Source organism: Hippoglossus stenolepis, chromosome 16 (genome assembly GCF_022539355.2).
Source record: "Hippoglossus stenolepis isolate QCI-W04-F060 chromosome 16, HSTE1.2, whole genome shotgun sequence".
NCBI lineage: Eukaryota > Metazoa > Chordata > Actinopteri > Pleuronectiformes > Pleuronectidae > Hippoglossus > Hippoglossus stenolepis.
Genome location: NC_061498.1, coordinates 21,182,752 through 21,200,471, shown reverse-complemented (window position 1 = coordinate 21,200,471; position 17,720 = coordinate 21,182,752). Strand labels below are relative to the sequence as shown.

Here is a 17,720-nt window from a genome sequence, read left to right as displayed (position 1 = left end):
TAGGGTAGATAACGGTTCTCAGTAATTCCATGCTGATTTAAGCTCATTGCTTCACCATTAGCCTTTTCCCACTGCAGGAACCTGACCACACATAACCGTAGCCACTGGTCACAGGTCCTGCTGATGAGTTCCTGGAACTACATTTGGCCACTGCTCTGGAGTGATAACAATTGTTTAGTAGAATACCCAATAGGGGTCATATGGTGGAAAATATGTTGGAAAAATGTGGGAAAGAGCATGCATTGGTCAACAATATGCTTAGTTTTGCATGTTAAGCATGTAATAATATTAAAAATAGCACCAATCAAATCAGTCTATAGTGCTTCACAAAGGCAAAAAAAGTATTAATATTTAAGACATCAATTAAAAGGACAAAAAGCAGCTCAAAGTAATAATGAAAGAAAGTGAAATTCTAACTCAGCATTGCTCACTTTGATTTTGTAATAATGCATTATCATATGTCACATATAATGGGGAATCATTTTCTGATCAATATAAGATTTTGATTGTCTCTATTATTTGCAAAGAAATCTAAGAAATTGTGTTTTTTAACCATATTTTTGTTTAACTTTACCTACGCCAGCACACAGGGTAAAAATTATGTAAAAACCATTCTGTTGCAAGTTTTGCGATCTGACTTAAAAGCAGACATTACAGTTTCTAGGGTGAGTTCCTCACATAAACTATTCCAGAGGGTCGGGACTCTAACAGCAGAGGCCCTGCCCTTGGTCTTCAGCCTAGACTCAGGAATAGCTAACAGGACCTCATCTGAAAATCTCAAGCTACAGGCTGGTGAGGACTGATTGTGCAATGCAACTTGGTGCCAAACCATGCTGTGCTGAGCAATAAAAAGAGTGATAGTTTAAAATTGATTCCAAAACACAAAAGGCAGCCAGTATAAGTTTTCATCCAAAGTAACTTCATGTGGGAACAACACGCTAAGCAAAGACATCTGAGAACATAGCCTGAGACAGGCAGAACATGGGTGTGCTTGTGGCATAGAATATAGATTTCTGTTTAGAAGGAGATAAGCTGAAACTGCATGTAGTAAAATTGTGATGTGGGACTTCCAATAATTGTGGACATAATGAATGTACAAAGAAAAGCATGACAGTCTCTCTTTCTAGCTGTGACAGTGCTACATCAAACCTTGACAACAAATAGATATTAAACGTTTCATTCAGTTCATCGATCCCTCTGATCTCCACATTTAATTGTTTTGTGACCTATGCCCCCTAAGTGGTTCTGTTACAGCTCTAACCAGTTACAGCTCTAACCAGTCCAGCTGCATAAAAAGTGACCTGCATCTATGGTAACTCAGGGACCACATGATTTTGAATGTCGGCCACAGAGACAGACAGTTTGGTTCTGTTGTCCACGTACACACTTTGTCTGGCTTCATCCCTCATCACCAGGCACTTTTTTTACTGTACACACAGTGTGATCATGTGAACCAAGAAGCTGTTGTCTAAGAAAATACTGTGTAAACATTTTACTGTGAGAAATAACTCAATGACTTGTTTTCCTGCTATTTTACATTACATTACATGTCATTTAGCTGACGCTTTTATCCAAAGCTACTTACAATAAGTGCATTCAACCATGAGGGTACAAACCCAGAACAACAAGAATAGAGAAAGTACAATTTCTTCAAAAAAGCAAAACTACAAAGTGCTATAAGTAAGTGCCATTTAAGTGCTACTAAATTGTTAGTTTAAAAATGTTATTCAAGGTATAGTCGGAAGAGGTGTGTTTTTAGTTTGCGGCGGAAGATATGTAAACTTTCTGATGTCCGGATGTCAATGGGGAGCTCATTCCACCATTTAGGAGCCAGGACAGCAAACAGTCGCGATTTTAAGCTCGCAGTGAAGGAGCAACAAGCCGATTGGCCGAAGCAGAGCGGAGTGAACGGGCTGGGGTGTAACGTTTGACCATGTCCTGGATGTAGACTGGACCCGATCCGTTCGCAGCACGGTACGCAAGTACTAATGTTTTGAAACGGAGGCGGGCAGCCACCGGTAACCAGTGAAGGGAGTGGAGGAGCGGAGTAGTGTGAGTGAATTTAGGTAGGTTAAAGACCAGTCGAGCTGCTGCATTCTGGATGAACTGCAGAGGTCGGATGGCATTAACAGGCAGACCAGCCAGGAGGGAGTTGCAGTAGTCTAGGCATGAGATGACAACAGCCAGTGACGAGAGAGGGAGGAGTATGTTTGGAATTAATCTGGCAAAAACTTTGTATACACTTAAAGAAGAAGGTGGTTGAGGTCAGTTTTATTCCCTTAACTCTGATCCTTCTCCTCGTGACCTAACAACACAAAAGAGGGAGGTGTGTTTGGAGTTGAACAGTCTGGCTCCATCTCATGTATCAGACTGTTGTTGCTAAGCCATGCAACACATTATATCTGTTGGATTTCATTTGAATTCTTCTTGTAGGCTAACTAAAACCTGTCCACATACTCGCAAATAATGTCACATTATTGAAGTAAAGACATTAACTGTTCATTTCATTATTTAAAATGTTATACACAGGTCACAATAAAATAAATCACATAAATATGCTGGAGCCTGACCATTCAAAGCTTTAAAAACAAGCAGTAAAATCAATCCTAAAACTCACATATTCTGTTGTGGTCACTTATCTTAGTACGTGTTAAAAGCCTGAGAGCAGTATTCTGTATTAATTGCAGTCTTTGAATGTTTCTCTTAATTATGCCTGAATAAAATGCATTGCGGTAGTCAAGCCTGGAAGAAATAAAGACATGGAGGACCTTTTCTAGGTTTTCAGTGGAGAGGAAAGACCTGGGGCCTCATTTATTACCGTTGCCTACGCAAAAAAAATGGGGCCTGAAAGATGCCACTTCTCACACAAACTTTGGGATTTATAAAAACAAAGTTGACGGGAGAAAGTGCACACTTGTGCGCTAACTCTGACCCATACGTACGAACATTTTGGAGATGGGAAAATGACGATGCAGACGTGAGGTGGTGATTTGAAGCCAGATTATTGATGCACTTCATCATTACCATTAAAACCAACAGCGTTATTTGTGCTTGCTTGACATAACTGTTCCATAAGAAGCTTTAAAAAGATATATAACAACTTACAGCAAATTATGTTCAGATACCATTAAACAGCAGAGTTGCAGAGCTGAGTCATTGATAGTTTTTAATAATATCCTAACGCTGTGCGTGTATCATCAAGGACAAGTGTGTGTTAAATCTCTGCAGTGAATGTGAGCGTGCCATCAGGTGCACAGAGTGCACTGGAGATCACTCACTAAAAATAAAGAAAAAGTATTCACTCTCCCACTGATGTGTGAAGTAATCGGTCCGATTGCTCTAAATATATAAATACTGCGGTGACACTCATGCCTAATGTTGCATGATGGATGGATGCAAATATATATAATGCTTTTAACTGACAATTAGTATTTTGACCTGTTAATACAATCCGTCCAAAATATATTTTTTAAATAAGATACAGTTGCCAAGGCTGGCCAGTATAGCAAGGCTCTATCTCTGCATTCCTGGCACATCACTACGAGTGGGTATCCTCCACTGCAGGTCTCACAGTAAACAGACCGTTACCAGACTAGTCTCTGTTGCTCTTCACACATGAACTGATAACCACATGTACAGTATTTAGTTATTAATCGATGATGTCGGATCATGACTCCGGATTGTTCCGGTCACTTTAACCCTGATATACTGACTGTGTGCGTCACGTTACGTCTCGTGTTGTGTCAAAAGTTAAAACATGTGTCTCATAACCTCTACAGAATAAAACAAAGACAAAGTAAACGTCAGTCCTGTTTGTGTCGTAATAACTTGTGATCAGTGATGATGTTTATGGTTAAAGTGTAAAGTGAGCGGAGGTCAGAGGGGGAGTGAGGAGAAAGCAGACTACGACAGAGACTCCGACAGAGACTCTGACACAGGACGACCGGACCTTTAATGAGTGTCTGTCCTGAAGCAGCGGTGTTATAATTATTCAGCGGCAGGACATCGCTAAAACAATGAACATAGCGGAAAACCTGAATCGATTATGCTCTGATCGATGCAGAGTCTTGCATGTCTGCATTCAATGCATCTAAGAATCGATAAATTTCCGCTCCTCTAATGTATATGTATTTAAGTTTTGCCTGCCTTACCCTAAATTTCTCCTATATTTATTGGTAAGAACATGAACCTCAGATTCAACAAACCCTTCTATCTTAAGAAGTGTTTGTATATGACGTGCGTAAACATGACAAATGCCACCTGTGCATATTTGAGCAAGCCATAGTACCACTTAAGGCTATACTTCCTGCCCCATGTCAGAAGTGTTCATAAAAATGTGATAAAAAGAGTAAAACGAAGTAGAAGAACTCAGTTTGTGAGTTTGGAGATTAGAGTCCTGATTTCATATATTCAGACAGGAAAGTCTAGACATTTTAGCAATGTCAGAACTGAAAATTAAGAGACATACTAAAGCAGTGCTGTTATTGCTGTGTCGCCTGTGGGTCGCACTGTCACTGAAATAAAACAGAAATTAAAATAGCTTGAAAAAATCTCTACACAGCAAAGTGATTGATGACTGCAACAGGAGGAGGTCAGAGACTCTACCTCTGTCACTGATATGGCTGAAAAAATTATGTTACACTGGTATGTATTGTGCTGGTGCTGGATCAGCTTCGTTCATTGCATTACTAAACAATGTGCAGCATGTTAAAATAATAGCAGTGCATATATGACACTAGTCTCCTATCTTGTTTGCAGGTTGACTCATGAGCCAGGGAGTTTTAAGCATAACATAATTCACCTGGAGAAATTGTAGGTAAACGATTTGAAAATAGCTTACATGGTGATAATCAACGATTGTCAAGTTACTTACTAAAAGGCAAGCCATCTCAAAGCGCACCTTGTGCAAGACATATACCTACTGCATTATTTTGCAGCACAAAGGAGTTGTGCACTCCTCTGGACATTGCAGTATTTGGCAGGCACATGAATATATTTAGGATAATGTTATAAATCAGACTTCAGAATTTAAGTTAATGATAATGATAATGATGATAATAATGATGAATTAATATTTTAATTCACTATTATTTATTATGTATTGTTTCAAACTAATGAAATGTACAATTAAGTAGTGAAAAACTTTGAATAACAGTCGCCTAATTTGCTGTGACCCCTACGACAGGTTTGGACCACTGGACCACAGTTCTGTTCATACATCAAAATTAAGAAAATGTATGAATCTGTCATATTCTCCAAAATCCCTTGTATACATAACTTAAGCACAAATCTGTTAGTACAAGCAGTTCTTGCATGAGGCCCAATGTGTTTGTGAGAGTTGGGGAGGGAGAGAGAGTGACAGCGGGGCAAACAACACTGACTGCACACAGCTCTACTGTGAAGAAAGGGCACAAAATGTCCATTTATACAGTAGATCTGTTAACTATTATTATGATGGGTGTTAAAACATTTTTGCATCATTGTCCAAAGTGGCAGTCGATGCTCGTTTGCAGTTGTGGGTGAAATAAATGCGGTCAGGCTGAACAGAAACACTCCTGTATATTGGCCCTGACTTTGAACAGGTATTATGGCGAGAAACCTGCTCATTCCTCTAAGACTAAAACTTAATTCAGGTTACAATATCCATATACATGAATAAGAAGATGGATTGTGATATTATCGGTTTACGCTTTGTTGTAAAGTTCTTAGTTCAATTTCATACCATTTGCCAAAAATGAAACAGGGATGGCAGGGATGTATTGTGGTATTAGGCCTACACCTATTCATTCATGTCAAACCCAAATATTCCTGACTGTAGCTGCTGCTATGTAATTAACAGCTTTATGTTGACTGATAGGCTCACAGGCCAAGCACACACCTCAGATGGTGGATGTGTGATTCAGACTGACCACAGTGTGTCCATGACGACAGGTCGCTATAATAACACCGGAAGGACCTGTATCCTCCCTGTCCTCTGTGACTCTGGTGTCTCCGCTGTGCTGGGAGGATTTTCACAGCTTCCATGTTTGCAGCTCACTGGGCACGAGCTGCATGCTGGGTAACGCTAGGGCTGATTCAGCGGCATCTGTGTGCATCAGTGACAGCAGCTATGAAGCAGCCACCGCTGAGGCACAACCACAGTGAGCAGCGACCGTGGAAAGAGTGTATGTGAGCGGGCAGACTCTGACTCTTACCATGGCCTCCATCGACTCCCAGCTCTTGGTCTCAGATCCCGACAGGAGGAAATTCTTGGAATTTCCCCTGAAATTCACCTTCAGGTTGATGTAGAAGTCCATGGCGTCGCCTGTCTGCGATTTAACGCATATTACACGCGACAGACAAGGAGCGTTGTCGCGGACCAACGACGGCTATTTGGGTTAATCTCGCCGATCCAGTCCACTGTGATTTATCCGACCGGGGGGATGAGGCGTATTTTGTGTTTACATCAGCGCCCTGGGCACGCCCACCGTGCACCACGTGTCCGGAACAGCGAACGCCACTTCCGCTACTACGTCACTGCGCAAAAAGGGTCAGTGAGTGATGCGGAAGAGAAGGACCACCCGAGGACGGCGGAGCATCAACAATTATAATACTAATAGTAGTTAAAATAATGATAATAATAATACAAATCATTACTATTATTAAATCTCGATTCTTACCAAGCAACACCCCAAAAAGGTTCTAATAAATATGAATAAAATTCATACATATAATGCAATTGTAGCTTTTGGCTTAAAGCCATCTGCATCCATCATCTGACATTGAACAGTCTTGTATCCTTGTGTATTTCACATGTCACTGTCATTAAAATATTGGATCAGGTTCAATGTCACTGAAAATCATAAACAACTGATGAGAAAAGCAGTTTAAGTCTGATAATAATAATAATTGTTTTTATTACACTGCACATTTCGAAAACACTCAAGGATACCTTACAAGATATGATAAATCAAAATACATGAATAATTAAAGTAAAACCAAGGTTAATCAGGCATAGACACCTAACAGTGCATCATATGTGAACACAAGAGTGATTAAAAGTAAAACCAAAGGTTAAAGTCTGATTGGTGAGGGATGGGTAAGATGTAAGGGTAGACTGATCTAAGCAGATGTGATTTGAACAGTTAAATAGAGGCCAATTGGCAGATGTGACGTGGCAGAGAGTTCCAGAGTCGTGGCACAGAGCATCTGATGGCTGTTGCACCCATATAGTGCTGAGTTTTAATGTGGGGACAGAGAGAGGAGCAGCCAAGGAAGAGTGTAGAGCACGGGAAGGAGTGTATGGATGGAGAAAGTTCAACAGGTATGGGGGAGCCAGGTTATGAAGGGCTTTAAAGGTGAGCAGTGAATAGTGCATTCTTGATTGGACCAGAAGCCAAATGATGATCCCACCTGATGAGCTCAGTCTGACTAAAGTGTGTGGATCATTTTTCAACACCAACACTGTCAGGAGTCCTCTTATATATCAACTATTGTATATCAAGTAATGTATTCCCTTTCAGGATCCTATATGGCATGATGACTCTGGTTTTCCTCTGTGTTTTCAGGACGTTTAATCTGAAACGACTGAGCTCTCTACTGTTGCTGGCATATGATGTTTACATTAAGGGCATTGCTCACAGTCTGTTCCTCTCAAAGCTGTCAGACAGGCTTGAGGTTAGGGTTAGAGGCACAGAGGCACTTACACAGAATGACGATAGATAGAAGAGAATTGCACTGTAGTGTTGTGATTATTATACCTTAAGCGTGGCACCATTAAATGGTGTGCCTTTGGGCATTCAATAAATTTGGCTGTCAGAAAAATATTTGATATTAATATTAAAAATATTAATATTAAATAATAACTTTAATTTACATTGAAGCTACCTCAGGGCACCATCCTTCAAAGGAAGGGAAAAGATAGCCAATTTATTGACTAAGTCCCATGAAAGTACTAACTAAAAATTTGGAACTTTGATCAATAATTAAATTAATAACTTTAACCAAAATTATCACATCAATAGCTAGTAAAGTTGAAGGATATGGAGTTCTTGACAGAGTAGAGGTTGGCAAAATTCACACTTATGCAACATTAATGAGGACGTGTGTTAAAGAAAAACATTTATTATGAAAATATTAAATGTATGAACACATAAACGAATTAAAGGTGTACTTACTATAATACAGATATGTATATGAGTATGCCTGTGTGTGTGTGTGTGTGTGTGTGTGTGTGTGTGTGTGTGTGTGCGTGTGCGCGCGCGTGCGTGCGTGCGTGCGTGTGTGTGTGTGCTCCTCCTGCTTGGAGGTTAGAAGAGCCTGGTTATGGAAAGTCTCCCTGGCAGGGTGAGCAGGAGAGGTACCTACTCCTCTGGGAGAGGGGATAAGAAAGTGATACCTGACTCTCCTCCAGCCAGGAAACTGAGTAGAAAAGACAAAGGAAAGAGGGGGAACTGGGCTTTTATTTGCCTGCTGATCTAATGGGTAATGGGGCACATAGTGACCAATAGTTGTTGAAAGTTGTGTCCAGGGGCATTTTTTACACCTAGGTGTGAAGTTGAAGCACCCTGGGAGACTGAGTTCTGGAGGCTCCCCTTTGTGTCCAAAACAAAGAAGACATGTGGTTGCTGGCTTTTGCTACACATGTAGGCCCAACTATTGTTCACAAATACTAGGTCCCAACAGTCGACGGGGCCAGAAAGGACAGTCAAAACTGCAGCAACACAAGCGTTGCACTTAAGCACATTATCCTGTGGGTGGCGCCATCAGCCCCTCTGCTGACCCTGGTGCAGTTTGTGTACACATTCAGGGAAGAGTGGAGGCCCACACCCACGGCGAGTCATGACAGAGTCACGGCATCAAGCGATGAGAAGAGGAAGCGAAACTTTCTGACACTGACATCGAGGTGTTTGTTAGTGAGGTGGAGGTGAAAAGCGATTTTATGGGACAGCAGTGATGTCAATAATAAAGAAAATACACTGATACTCTGCTGCTGCTGTGGATAATACACTGAGTGAGAGTGAGGACGATAGAAAGAACGGAGCCTGAAGTTACAAAAAGATCCAATTCAAAGGTGGAGGCAAAAAAACACACTCAGAATTTGAGGGAACTTTTTGTATCTCATGTTCGTATTTTAATCATCCAAAACTGCAGGATTATTAAATTCAGAGACAGCTGTGATGTCCTCAATCTATAGAATTTAACAGAATTATTATTATATGCTCGTGTTTGTACTGGGATGGTTTGCTTCCGCCGGTCAATCTGTGTGATACTGGACTCAGCTCAGCAAAAAGATCACAGATCAATAGAATCTATATTAGCTGATCAGACATCGCTGAACCCTCGCTTCCTCCTCATGCTTCCATTCGCGTGCATCCATCACGCAGAATCATGCACCAGTGTCACGGCAGTATTTATTTATTTAGAGCAATCGGACCGATTACCTCACATCAGTGGATCCTAACCTCCACTCTGGGGTATTATTTGGAAAGTGAATAGTTTTTCTTCATTTCTTGCAAGTGATCTGCAGTGCTCTGTGCGCTCTGTGCGCCTGATGGCACAGTCACGTTCACTGCAGTGATTTGATGATACATGCACAGTGTTAGAAGATATTACTAAAAAATGTTAATGACTTGGCTCTGTAACTCCGCTCTCTAATGGAATCTGTTTTATATATTTTTCATTAAAAGGTTTGTGTGGAACAGATATGTCGCGCGAGCACAACTAAAGCTGTTGGTTTTAATGTAAATGATGAAGTGGGTCAATAATCTGGCTTCAGTTCACCACCTCACTTCTGCATCTCCACTTTCCCGTCTCCAAAACATTCGTACGCATGGGTCAGAGTTTGTGTGGAAATGCGCAAATTTTCCCGTCAAGTTTGTTTTTATAAATCCCAACGTTTGCGTGAGAAGTGGTGTACGTACGTTTCAGGCCCTGTTTTGTGCGTATGCACCGGTTATAAATGAGACCCAAGAAGTGTTTTGTGGACTCAAACACTTCACCCATCCTTCCATCAGCATAGGGGTGATGAGGGAGTTTTCCCTTTAAATAACCATTTTCTAATCTACACCAAATATATATGTCTATATTCATATACATTTATAAAAACCCATGTTTCTCTCTTTTTTTTCCTGAAAATGTTTCATTGTATTGTTAGATTACATTCTTAACATTCCTAATTTCCCTTTAAGTATGTTTTAAGTCATGCTTGAATGAAAAATTAAGAGTTATAAATCTGAAGGATGAAAATAAAACCTACAAGAATAATTACTCATTTTACAAAAACAAACTCCTGAACTAAACTAAAGATCCAAGAGAGATTAAATACCTGAAACCTCCCACAAGTCTTTTAGAACTAAAGAAGCCTCTTGGACGACCAGTGTAACATCTTCAAGAAACACAAGCAAGTCCAGTTGCCTATGTACGAAGGTACAATACCAGAAAACATTAGTTAGAGTCCTGTAATCCCCTAAATTGTTCCCCAGTAAAGAAATGATAACCCACTGTGGTCTGCACGCATGGGTTAGAATCCTGTTTTTTCAGCAATAGTTTTTTTTCTTCTTCTTGTGTCCACAGCCACTTGTCACCATTGTAACAACTCTCTTAAGAACAGGAGCAGTTTGAGTTTCAGGAGATAAATTTCACTCAGAATAGGACGAGGTGGCCGTACCCTCCAGCGACAGGCCGCTACCTTAAGTCCGAAACAATTCCTAACAAGTCCTAACAAGTCCTAACAATTCCTAACAATTTATCAACCAAGTCCGAACTGAAGTCCTAACACATCAAACGAAAGTCCGACCCGCAGTCCTAACCGCTGTTCGGACTGCGGGTCGGACCTGAGGCTTGGGTCGCCCGTGTCAGGTTACGGTCATGTGACGCGAGCATCATCAATAGTCCCGCCCCTTCGCTACCGGTCTCTGCAGAAGAATCAATGGCAGTGATTCTTCGGGCGCAAGAGTAAATAGAGAGAAAAAAAACCAGTAAGTAACATTATACTATGGGCGGCCATTACACAACTTTATGTCGCTGTTGCTGTCGTGTAATAATTGTGTCAGACGCTGAACTTTTTCTACCGTTAATATCAGCGGTGTAATCAGTTTACTAACGTTACGATAAGATGTACAGTACTTTATTAGTCCGACAATGGGGAAATTTACTGTATTACCGCGGCAACAGTAAAAAAAGACATTTGCACGTTATAAGTAATGTTGGGGATCGAGCTTAGACAAAGGATCGTAAACGAGGCCTGCATGGCCTTTTCAGGGCCTGTCTAGAGTTTGCTCTCTCTCAGGAGACAACCCCCCAGAGTTTCGACAGAGCGGCCATGTTGTCTTGACCGCTGCCCGAGGTCAACTTGGGCCTTCTATTGGCCGAGAGCCAACAAACCCCCCGGCCCTCCCCAGGAGGGAGGCCGGACACCTCTCAGGTAATAAATACCTTATAGTTTCAGGAGATAAAGTTCACTCAGAATAGGACGAGGTGGCCGAGTGCTAATCTATTGTGCTCTGCACGCGTGGGTTCGAATCCCATCCTCGTCGAAGTGAAGTTTACAATATACCAATTTCTACTCCAATTGACTGAATCAGCTTACTCAGCTGCTTAAGATCATTATCTCAAATGCAGTATTCTTGTCACGTGTACTGACAAAAACGCTTACTAGGACTATCAACCAGGTGGCTTAACATAGTAACCTGTTCTGAATGACTGATAAGAAACAGATTATTGGAGAAAATATGAGCATTTAGTAAGGTTATAGGTTATAGGCCACCATGTGCCGTCAGGAAAAATGCTCAATAATTCTCTGAACTATGCTGGAAGGATGGAACACCATTTTTCTGAATCACATCAGTCCATGGCATAAAAACAAGGAATCCATCTTATTTTAGAAGGGGACTTTGTCAAACTGAATTTCAAAACATTCTCTACCAGAGTAAAATCAAGATACTAAGAATGTTCTGGAGAACGTGGGCATCGATCCCACTACCTCTCGCATGCTAAGCAAGCGCTCTACCATTTGAGCTAATTCCCCATCTACAGAGATCTCTGTAAATCACTTTGTTGGCCAGTCTCCCCTGAGGGCCTGTGATGAGAGACTTCATTCATTTGTCTCGGCAATGTGATCCATTTTAGGACAGAACACATCCATGCTGAACAGGTTGCGATGATTTGCCACAGAAGCCACTTTTACACAGGGGGATTAGCTCAAATGGTAGAGCGCTCGCTTTGCATGTGAGAGGTAGTGGGATCGATGCCCACATTCTCCACTATTGAACCCTTAATTGCTCCTTGTGAGTGACATCCATTGTCTTCTACCTCAAGATGAAACTTCCGGTATCAAACCTCTGCACACAGGTGTGCATAGGCTAGCTTTGGTTTCTTGAAAACCTGTCACTTCTCTTTCCAGATCCTCTTTAAGTTCTAACTTAGTAGTGGGAGGCTACAGGTATTTCAACTCTCTGGCCCTTTGCATATTTTGACATTGCGTGTAACCTAATGACTCACACCATAGCAAGGTGCTATACACACCTTGACTCAAGGAGCTCCAACACCCCACCAGTTGGTAGGGGTTAAACGACCTGCATGTTTAACACAACAACTCTGAGGATAGGTGAAGATCCGAGAGATTAAATACCTGAAACCTCCCACAAGTCTTTTAGAACTAAAGGCCTCTTGGACGACCACATCTTCAAGAAAAATAAGGAAGTCCAGTTGCCTATGTACGCAGGTACAATACCAGAAAACATTAGTTAGAGTCCTGTAATCCCCTAAATTGTTCCCCAGTAAAGAAATGATAACCCACTGTGGTCTGCACGCATGGGTTAGAATCCTGTTTTTTCAGCAATAGTTTTTTTTCTTCTTCTTGTGTCCACAGCCACTTGTCACCATTGTAACAACTCTCTTAAGAACAGGAACAGTTTGAGTTTCAGGAGATAAATTTCACTCAGAAGACGACGAGGTGGCCGAGTGGTTAAGGCGATGGACTGCTAATCCATTGTGCTCTGCATGCGTGGGTTCGAATCCCATCCTGGCCAAGTGAAGTTTACAATATACCAATTTCTACTCCAATTGACTGAATCAGCTTGCTCTACTGCTTAAGATCATTATCTCAAATGCAGTATCCTTGTCACGTGTACTGACAAAAACGCTTACTAGGACTATCAACCAGGTGGCTTAACATAGTTACCTGTTCTGAATGACTGATAAGAAACAGATTATTGGAGAAAATATGAGCATTTAGTAAGGTTATAGGTTATAGGCCACCATGTGCTGTCAGGAAAAATGCTGAATAATTCTCTGAACTATGCTGCAAGGATGGAACACCATTTTTCTGAATCATATCAGTCCATGGCATAAAAACAAGGAATCCATCTTATTTTAGAAGGGGACTTTGTCAAACTGAATTTCAAAACATTCTCTACCAGAGTAAAATCAAGATACTAAGAATGTTCTGGAGAATGTGGGCATCGATCCCACTACCTCTCGCATGCTAAGCAAGCGCTCTACCATTTGAGCTAATTCCCCATCTACAGAGATCTCTGTAAATCACTTTGTTGGCCAGTCTCCCCTGAGGGCCTGTGACGAGAGACTTCATTCATTTGTCTCGGCAATGTGATCCATTTTAGGACAGAACACATCCATGCTGAACAGGTTGCGATGATTTGCCACAGAAGCCACTTTTACACAGGGGGATTAGCTCAAATGGTAGAGCGCTCGCTTTGCATGTGAGAGGTAGTGGGATCGATGTCCACATTCTCCACTATTGAACCCTTAATTGCTCCTTGTGAGTGACATCCATTGTCTTCTACCTCAAGATGAAACTTCTCGGTATCAAACCTCTGCACACAGGTGTGCATAGGCTTGCTTTGGTTTCTTGAAAACCTGTCACTTCTCTTTCCAGATCCTCTTTAAGTTCTAACTTAGTAGTGGAGGCTACAGGTATTTCAACTCTCTGCCCTTTGCATATCTTGACATTGCGTGTAACCTAATGACTCACACCATAGCAAGGTGCTATACACACCTTGACTCAAGGAGCTCCAACACCCCACCAGTTGGTAGGGGGTTAAACGACCTGCATGTTTAACACAACAACTCTGAGGATAGGTGAAGATCCGAGAGAGATTAAATACCTGAAACCTCCCACAAGTCTTTTAGAACTAAAGAAGCCTCTTGGACGACCACATCTTCAAGAAACATAAGGAAGTCCAGTTGCCTATGTACGCAGGTACAATACCAGAAAACATTAGTTAGAGTCCGGTAATCCCCTAAATTGTTCCCCAGTAAAGAAATGATAACCCACTGTGGTCTGCATGCATGGGTTAGAATCCTGTTTTTTCAGCAATAGTTTTTTTTCTTCTTCTTGTGTCCACAGCCACTTGTCACCATTGTAACAACTCTCTTAAGAACAGGAACAGTTTGAGTTTCAGGAGATAAATTTCACTCAGAATAGGACGAGGTGGCCGAGTGGTTAAGGCGATGGACTGCTAATCCATTGTGCTCTGCACGCGTGGGTTCGAATCCCATCCTTGTCGTAGTGAAGTTTACAATATACCAATTTCTACTCCAATTGACTGAATCAGCTTACTTTACTGCTTAAGATCATTATCTCAAATGCAGTATCTTTGTCACGTGTACTGACAAAAACGCTTACTAGGACTATCAACCAGGTGGCTTAACATAGTTACCTGTTCTGAATGACTGATAAGAAACAGATTATTGGAGAAAATATGAGCATTTAGTAAGGTTATAGGTTATAGGCCACCATGTGCTGTCAGGAAAAATGCTGAATAATTCTCTGAACTATGCTGCAAGGATGGAACACCATTTTTCTGAATCATATCAGTCCATGGCATAAAAACAAGGAATCCATCTTATTTTAGAAGGGGACTTTGTCAAACTGAATTTCAAAACATTCTCTACCAGAGTAAAATCAAGATACTAAGAATGTTCTGGAGAATGTGGGCATCGATCCCACTACCTCTCGCATGCTAAGCAAGCGCTCTACCATTTGAGCTAATTCCCCATCTACAGAGATCTCTGTAAATCACTTTGTTGGCCAGTCTCCCCTGAGGGCCTGTGACGAGAGACTTCATTCATTTGTCTCGGCAATGTGATCCATTTTAGGACAGAACACATCCATGCTGAACAGGTTGCGATGATTTGCCACAGAAGCCACTTTTACACAGGGGGATTAGCTCAAATGGTAGAGCGCTCGCTTTGCATGTGAGAGGTAGTGGGATCGATGCCCACATTCTCCACTATTGAACCCTTAATTGCTCCTTGTGAGTGACATCCATTGTCTTCTACCTCAAGATGAAACTTCTCGGTATCAAACCTCTGCACACAGGTGTGCATAGGCTTTACTTTGGTTTCTTGAAAACCTGTCACTTCTCTTTCCAGATCCTCTTTAAGTTCTAACTTAGTAGTGGGAGGCTACAGGTATTTCAACTCTCTGGCCCTTTGCATATCTTGACATTGCGTGTAACCCTAATGACTCACACCATAGCAAGGTGCTATACACACCTTGACTCAAGGAGCTCCAACACCCCACCAGTTGGTAGGGGGTTAAACGACCTGCATGTTTAACACAACAACTCTGAGGATAGGTGAAGATCCGAGAGAGATTAAATACCTGAAACCTCCCACAAGTCTTTTAGAACTAAAGAAGCCTCTTGGACCACATCTTCAAGAAACATAAGGAAGTCCAGTTGCCTATGTACGCAGGTACAATACCAGAAAACATTAGTTAGAGTCCGGTAATCCCCTAAATTGTTCCCCAGTAAAGAAATGATAACCCACTGTGGTCTGCATGCATGGGTTAGAATCCTGTTTTTTCAGCAATAGTTTTTTTTCTTCTTCTTGTGTCCACAGCCACTTGTCACCATTGTAACAACTCTCTTAAGAACAGGAACAGTTTGAGTTTCAGGAGATAAATTTCACTCAGAATAGGACGAGGTGGCCGAGTGGTTAAGGCGATGGACTGCTAATCCATTGTGCTCTGCACGCGTGGGTTCGATCCCATCCTCGTCGTAGTGAAGTTTACAATATACCAATTTCTACTCCAATTGACTGAATCAGCTTACTCTACTACTTAAGATCATTATCTCAAATGCAGTATCCTTGTCACGTGTACTGACAAAAACGCTTACTAGGACTATCAACCAGGTGGCTTAACATAGTTACCTGTTCTGAATGACTGATAAGAAACAGATTATTGGAGAAAATATGAGCATTTAGTAAGGTTATAGGTTATAGGCCACCATGTGCTGTCAGGAAAAATGCTGAATAATTCTCTGAACTATGCTGCAAGGATGGAACACCATTTTTCTGAATCATATCAGTCCATGGCATAAAAACAAGGAATCCATCTTATTTTAGAAGGGGACTTTGTCAAACTGAATTTCAAAACATTCTCTACCAGAGTAAAATCAAGATACTAAGAATGTTCTGGAGAATGTGGGCATCGATCCCACTACCTCTCGCATGCTAAGCAAGCGCTCTACCATTTGAGCTAATTCCCCATCTACAGAGATCTCTGTAAATCACTTTGTTGGCCAGTCTCCCCTGAGGGCCTGTGACGAGAGACTTCATTCATTTGTCTCGGCAATGTGATCCATTTTAGGACAGAACACATCCATGCTGAACAGGTTGCGATGATTTGCCACAGAAGCCACTTTTACACAGGGGGATTAGCTCAAATGGTAGAGCGCTCGCTTTGCATGTGAGAGGTAGTGGGATCGATGTCCACATTCTCCACTATTGAACCCTTAATTGCTCCTTGTGAGTGACATCCATTGTCTTCTACCTCAAGATGAAACTTCTCGGTATCAAACCTCTGCACACAGGTGTGCATAGGCTTGGTTTCTTGAAAACCTGTCACTTCTCTTTCCAGATCCTCTTTAAGTTTTAACTTAGTAGTGGGAGGCTACAGGTATTTCAACTCTCTGTCCCTTTGCATATCTTGACATTGCGTGTAACCCTAATGACTCACACCATAGCAAGGTGCTATACACACCTTGACTCAAGGAGCTCCAACACCCCACCAGTTGGTAGGGGGTTAAACGACCTGCATGTTTAACACAACAACTCTGAGGATAGGTGAAGATCCGAGAGAGATTAAATACCTGAAACCTCCCACAAGTCTTTTAGAACTAAAGAAGCCTCTTGGACGACCACATCTTCAAGAAACATAAGGAAGTCCAGTTGCCTATGTACGCAGGTACAATACCAGAAAACATTAGTTAGAGTCCGGTAATCCCCTAAATTGTTCCCCAGTAAAGAAATGATAACCCACTGTGGTCTGCACGCATGGGTTAGAATCCTGTTTTTTCAGCAATAGTTTTTTTTCTTCTTCTTGTGTCCACAGCCACTTGTCACCATTGTAACAACTCTCTTAAGAACAGGAACAGTTTGAGTTTCAGGAGATAAATTTCACTCAGAATAGGACGAGGTGGCCGAGTGGTTAAGGCGATGGACTGCTAATCCATTGTGCTCTGCACGCGTGGGTTCGAATCCCATCCTCGTCGTAGTGAAGTTTACAATATACCAATTTCTACTCCAATTGACTGAATCAGCTTACTCTACTGCTTAAGATCATTATCTCAAATGCAGTATCCTTGTCACGTGTACTGACAAAACGCTTACTAGGACTATCAACCAGGTGGCTTAACATAGTTACCTGTTCTGAATGACTGATAAGAAACAGATTATTGGAGAAAATATGAGCATTTAGTAAGGTTATAGGT

At 41.5% G+C, this 17,720-nt stretch overlaps 1 protein-coding gene and 4 non-coding genes across 11 annotated transcripts in view; 4 read left to right on the top strand and 1 right to left on the bottom strand.

The window, feature by feature from the left end:
• Positions 1–6,476, bottom strand: part of nbr1b (NBR1 autophagy cargo receptor b) — a 45,775-nt gene extending 39,299 nt beyond the window's left edge. For all 7 annotated transcript variants that reach the window (XR_004698567.1, XM_035180648.2, XM_035180651.2 and 4 more), the window contains exon 1: positions 6,195–6,476. Coding sequence is in view for 6 of the 7 variants with exons in the window: in XM_035180648.2 (XP_035036539.1) it covers positions 6,195–6,296 (102 nt within the window). In the remaining variant the exon portion in view is untranslated. The remainder of the gene's footprint in view (positions 1–6,194) is intronic.
• A 6,452-nt stretch (positions 6,477–12,928) lies between these two features.
• Positions 12,929–13,010, top strand: trnas-gcu. The gene has a single exon. It is a non-coding gene; the product is annotated as a tRNA-Ser (tRNA).
• Positions 13,011–14,425: 1,415 nt separating this feature from the next.
• Positions 14,426–14,507, top strand: trnas-gcu. The gene has a single exon. It is a non-coding gene; the product is annotated as a tRNA-Ser (tRNA).
• A 1,417-nt stretch (positions 14,508–15,924) lies between these two features.
• Positions 15,925–16,005, top strand: trnas-gcu. The gene has a single exon. It is a non-coding gene; the product is annotated as a tRNA-Ser (tRNA).
• A 1,414-nt stretch (positions 16,006–17,419) lies between these two features.
• On the top strand, positions 17,420–17,501 carry trnas-gcu. The gene has a single exon. It is a non-coding gene; the product is annotated as a tRNA-Ser (tRNA).
• The last annotated feature ends 219 nt before the right edge of the window (positions 17,502–17,720 follow it).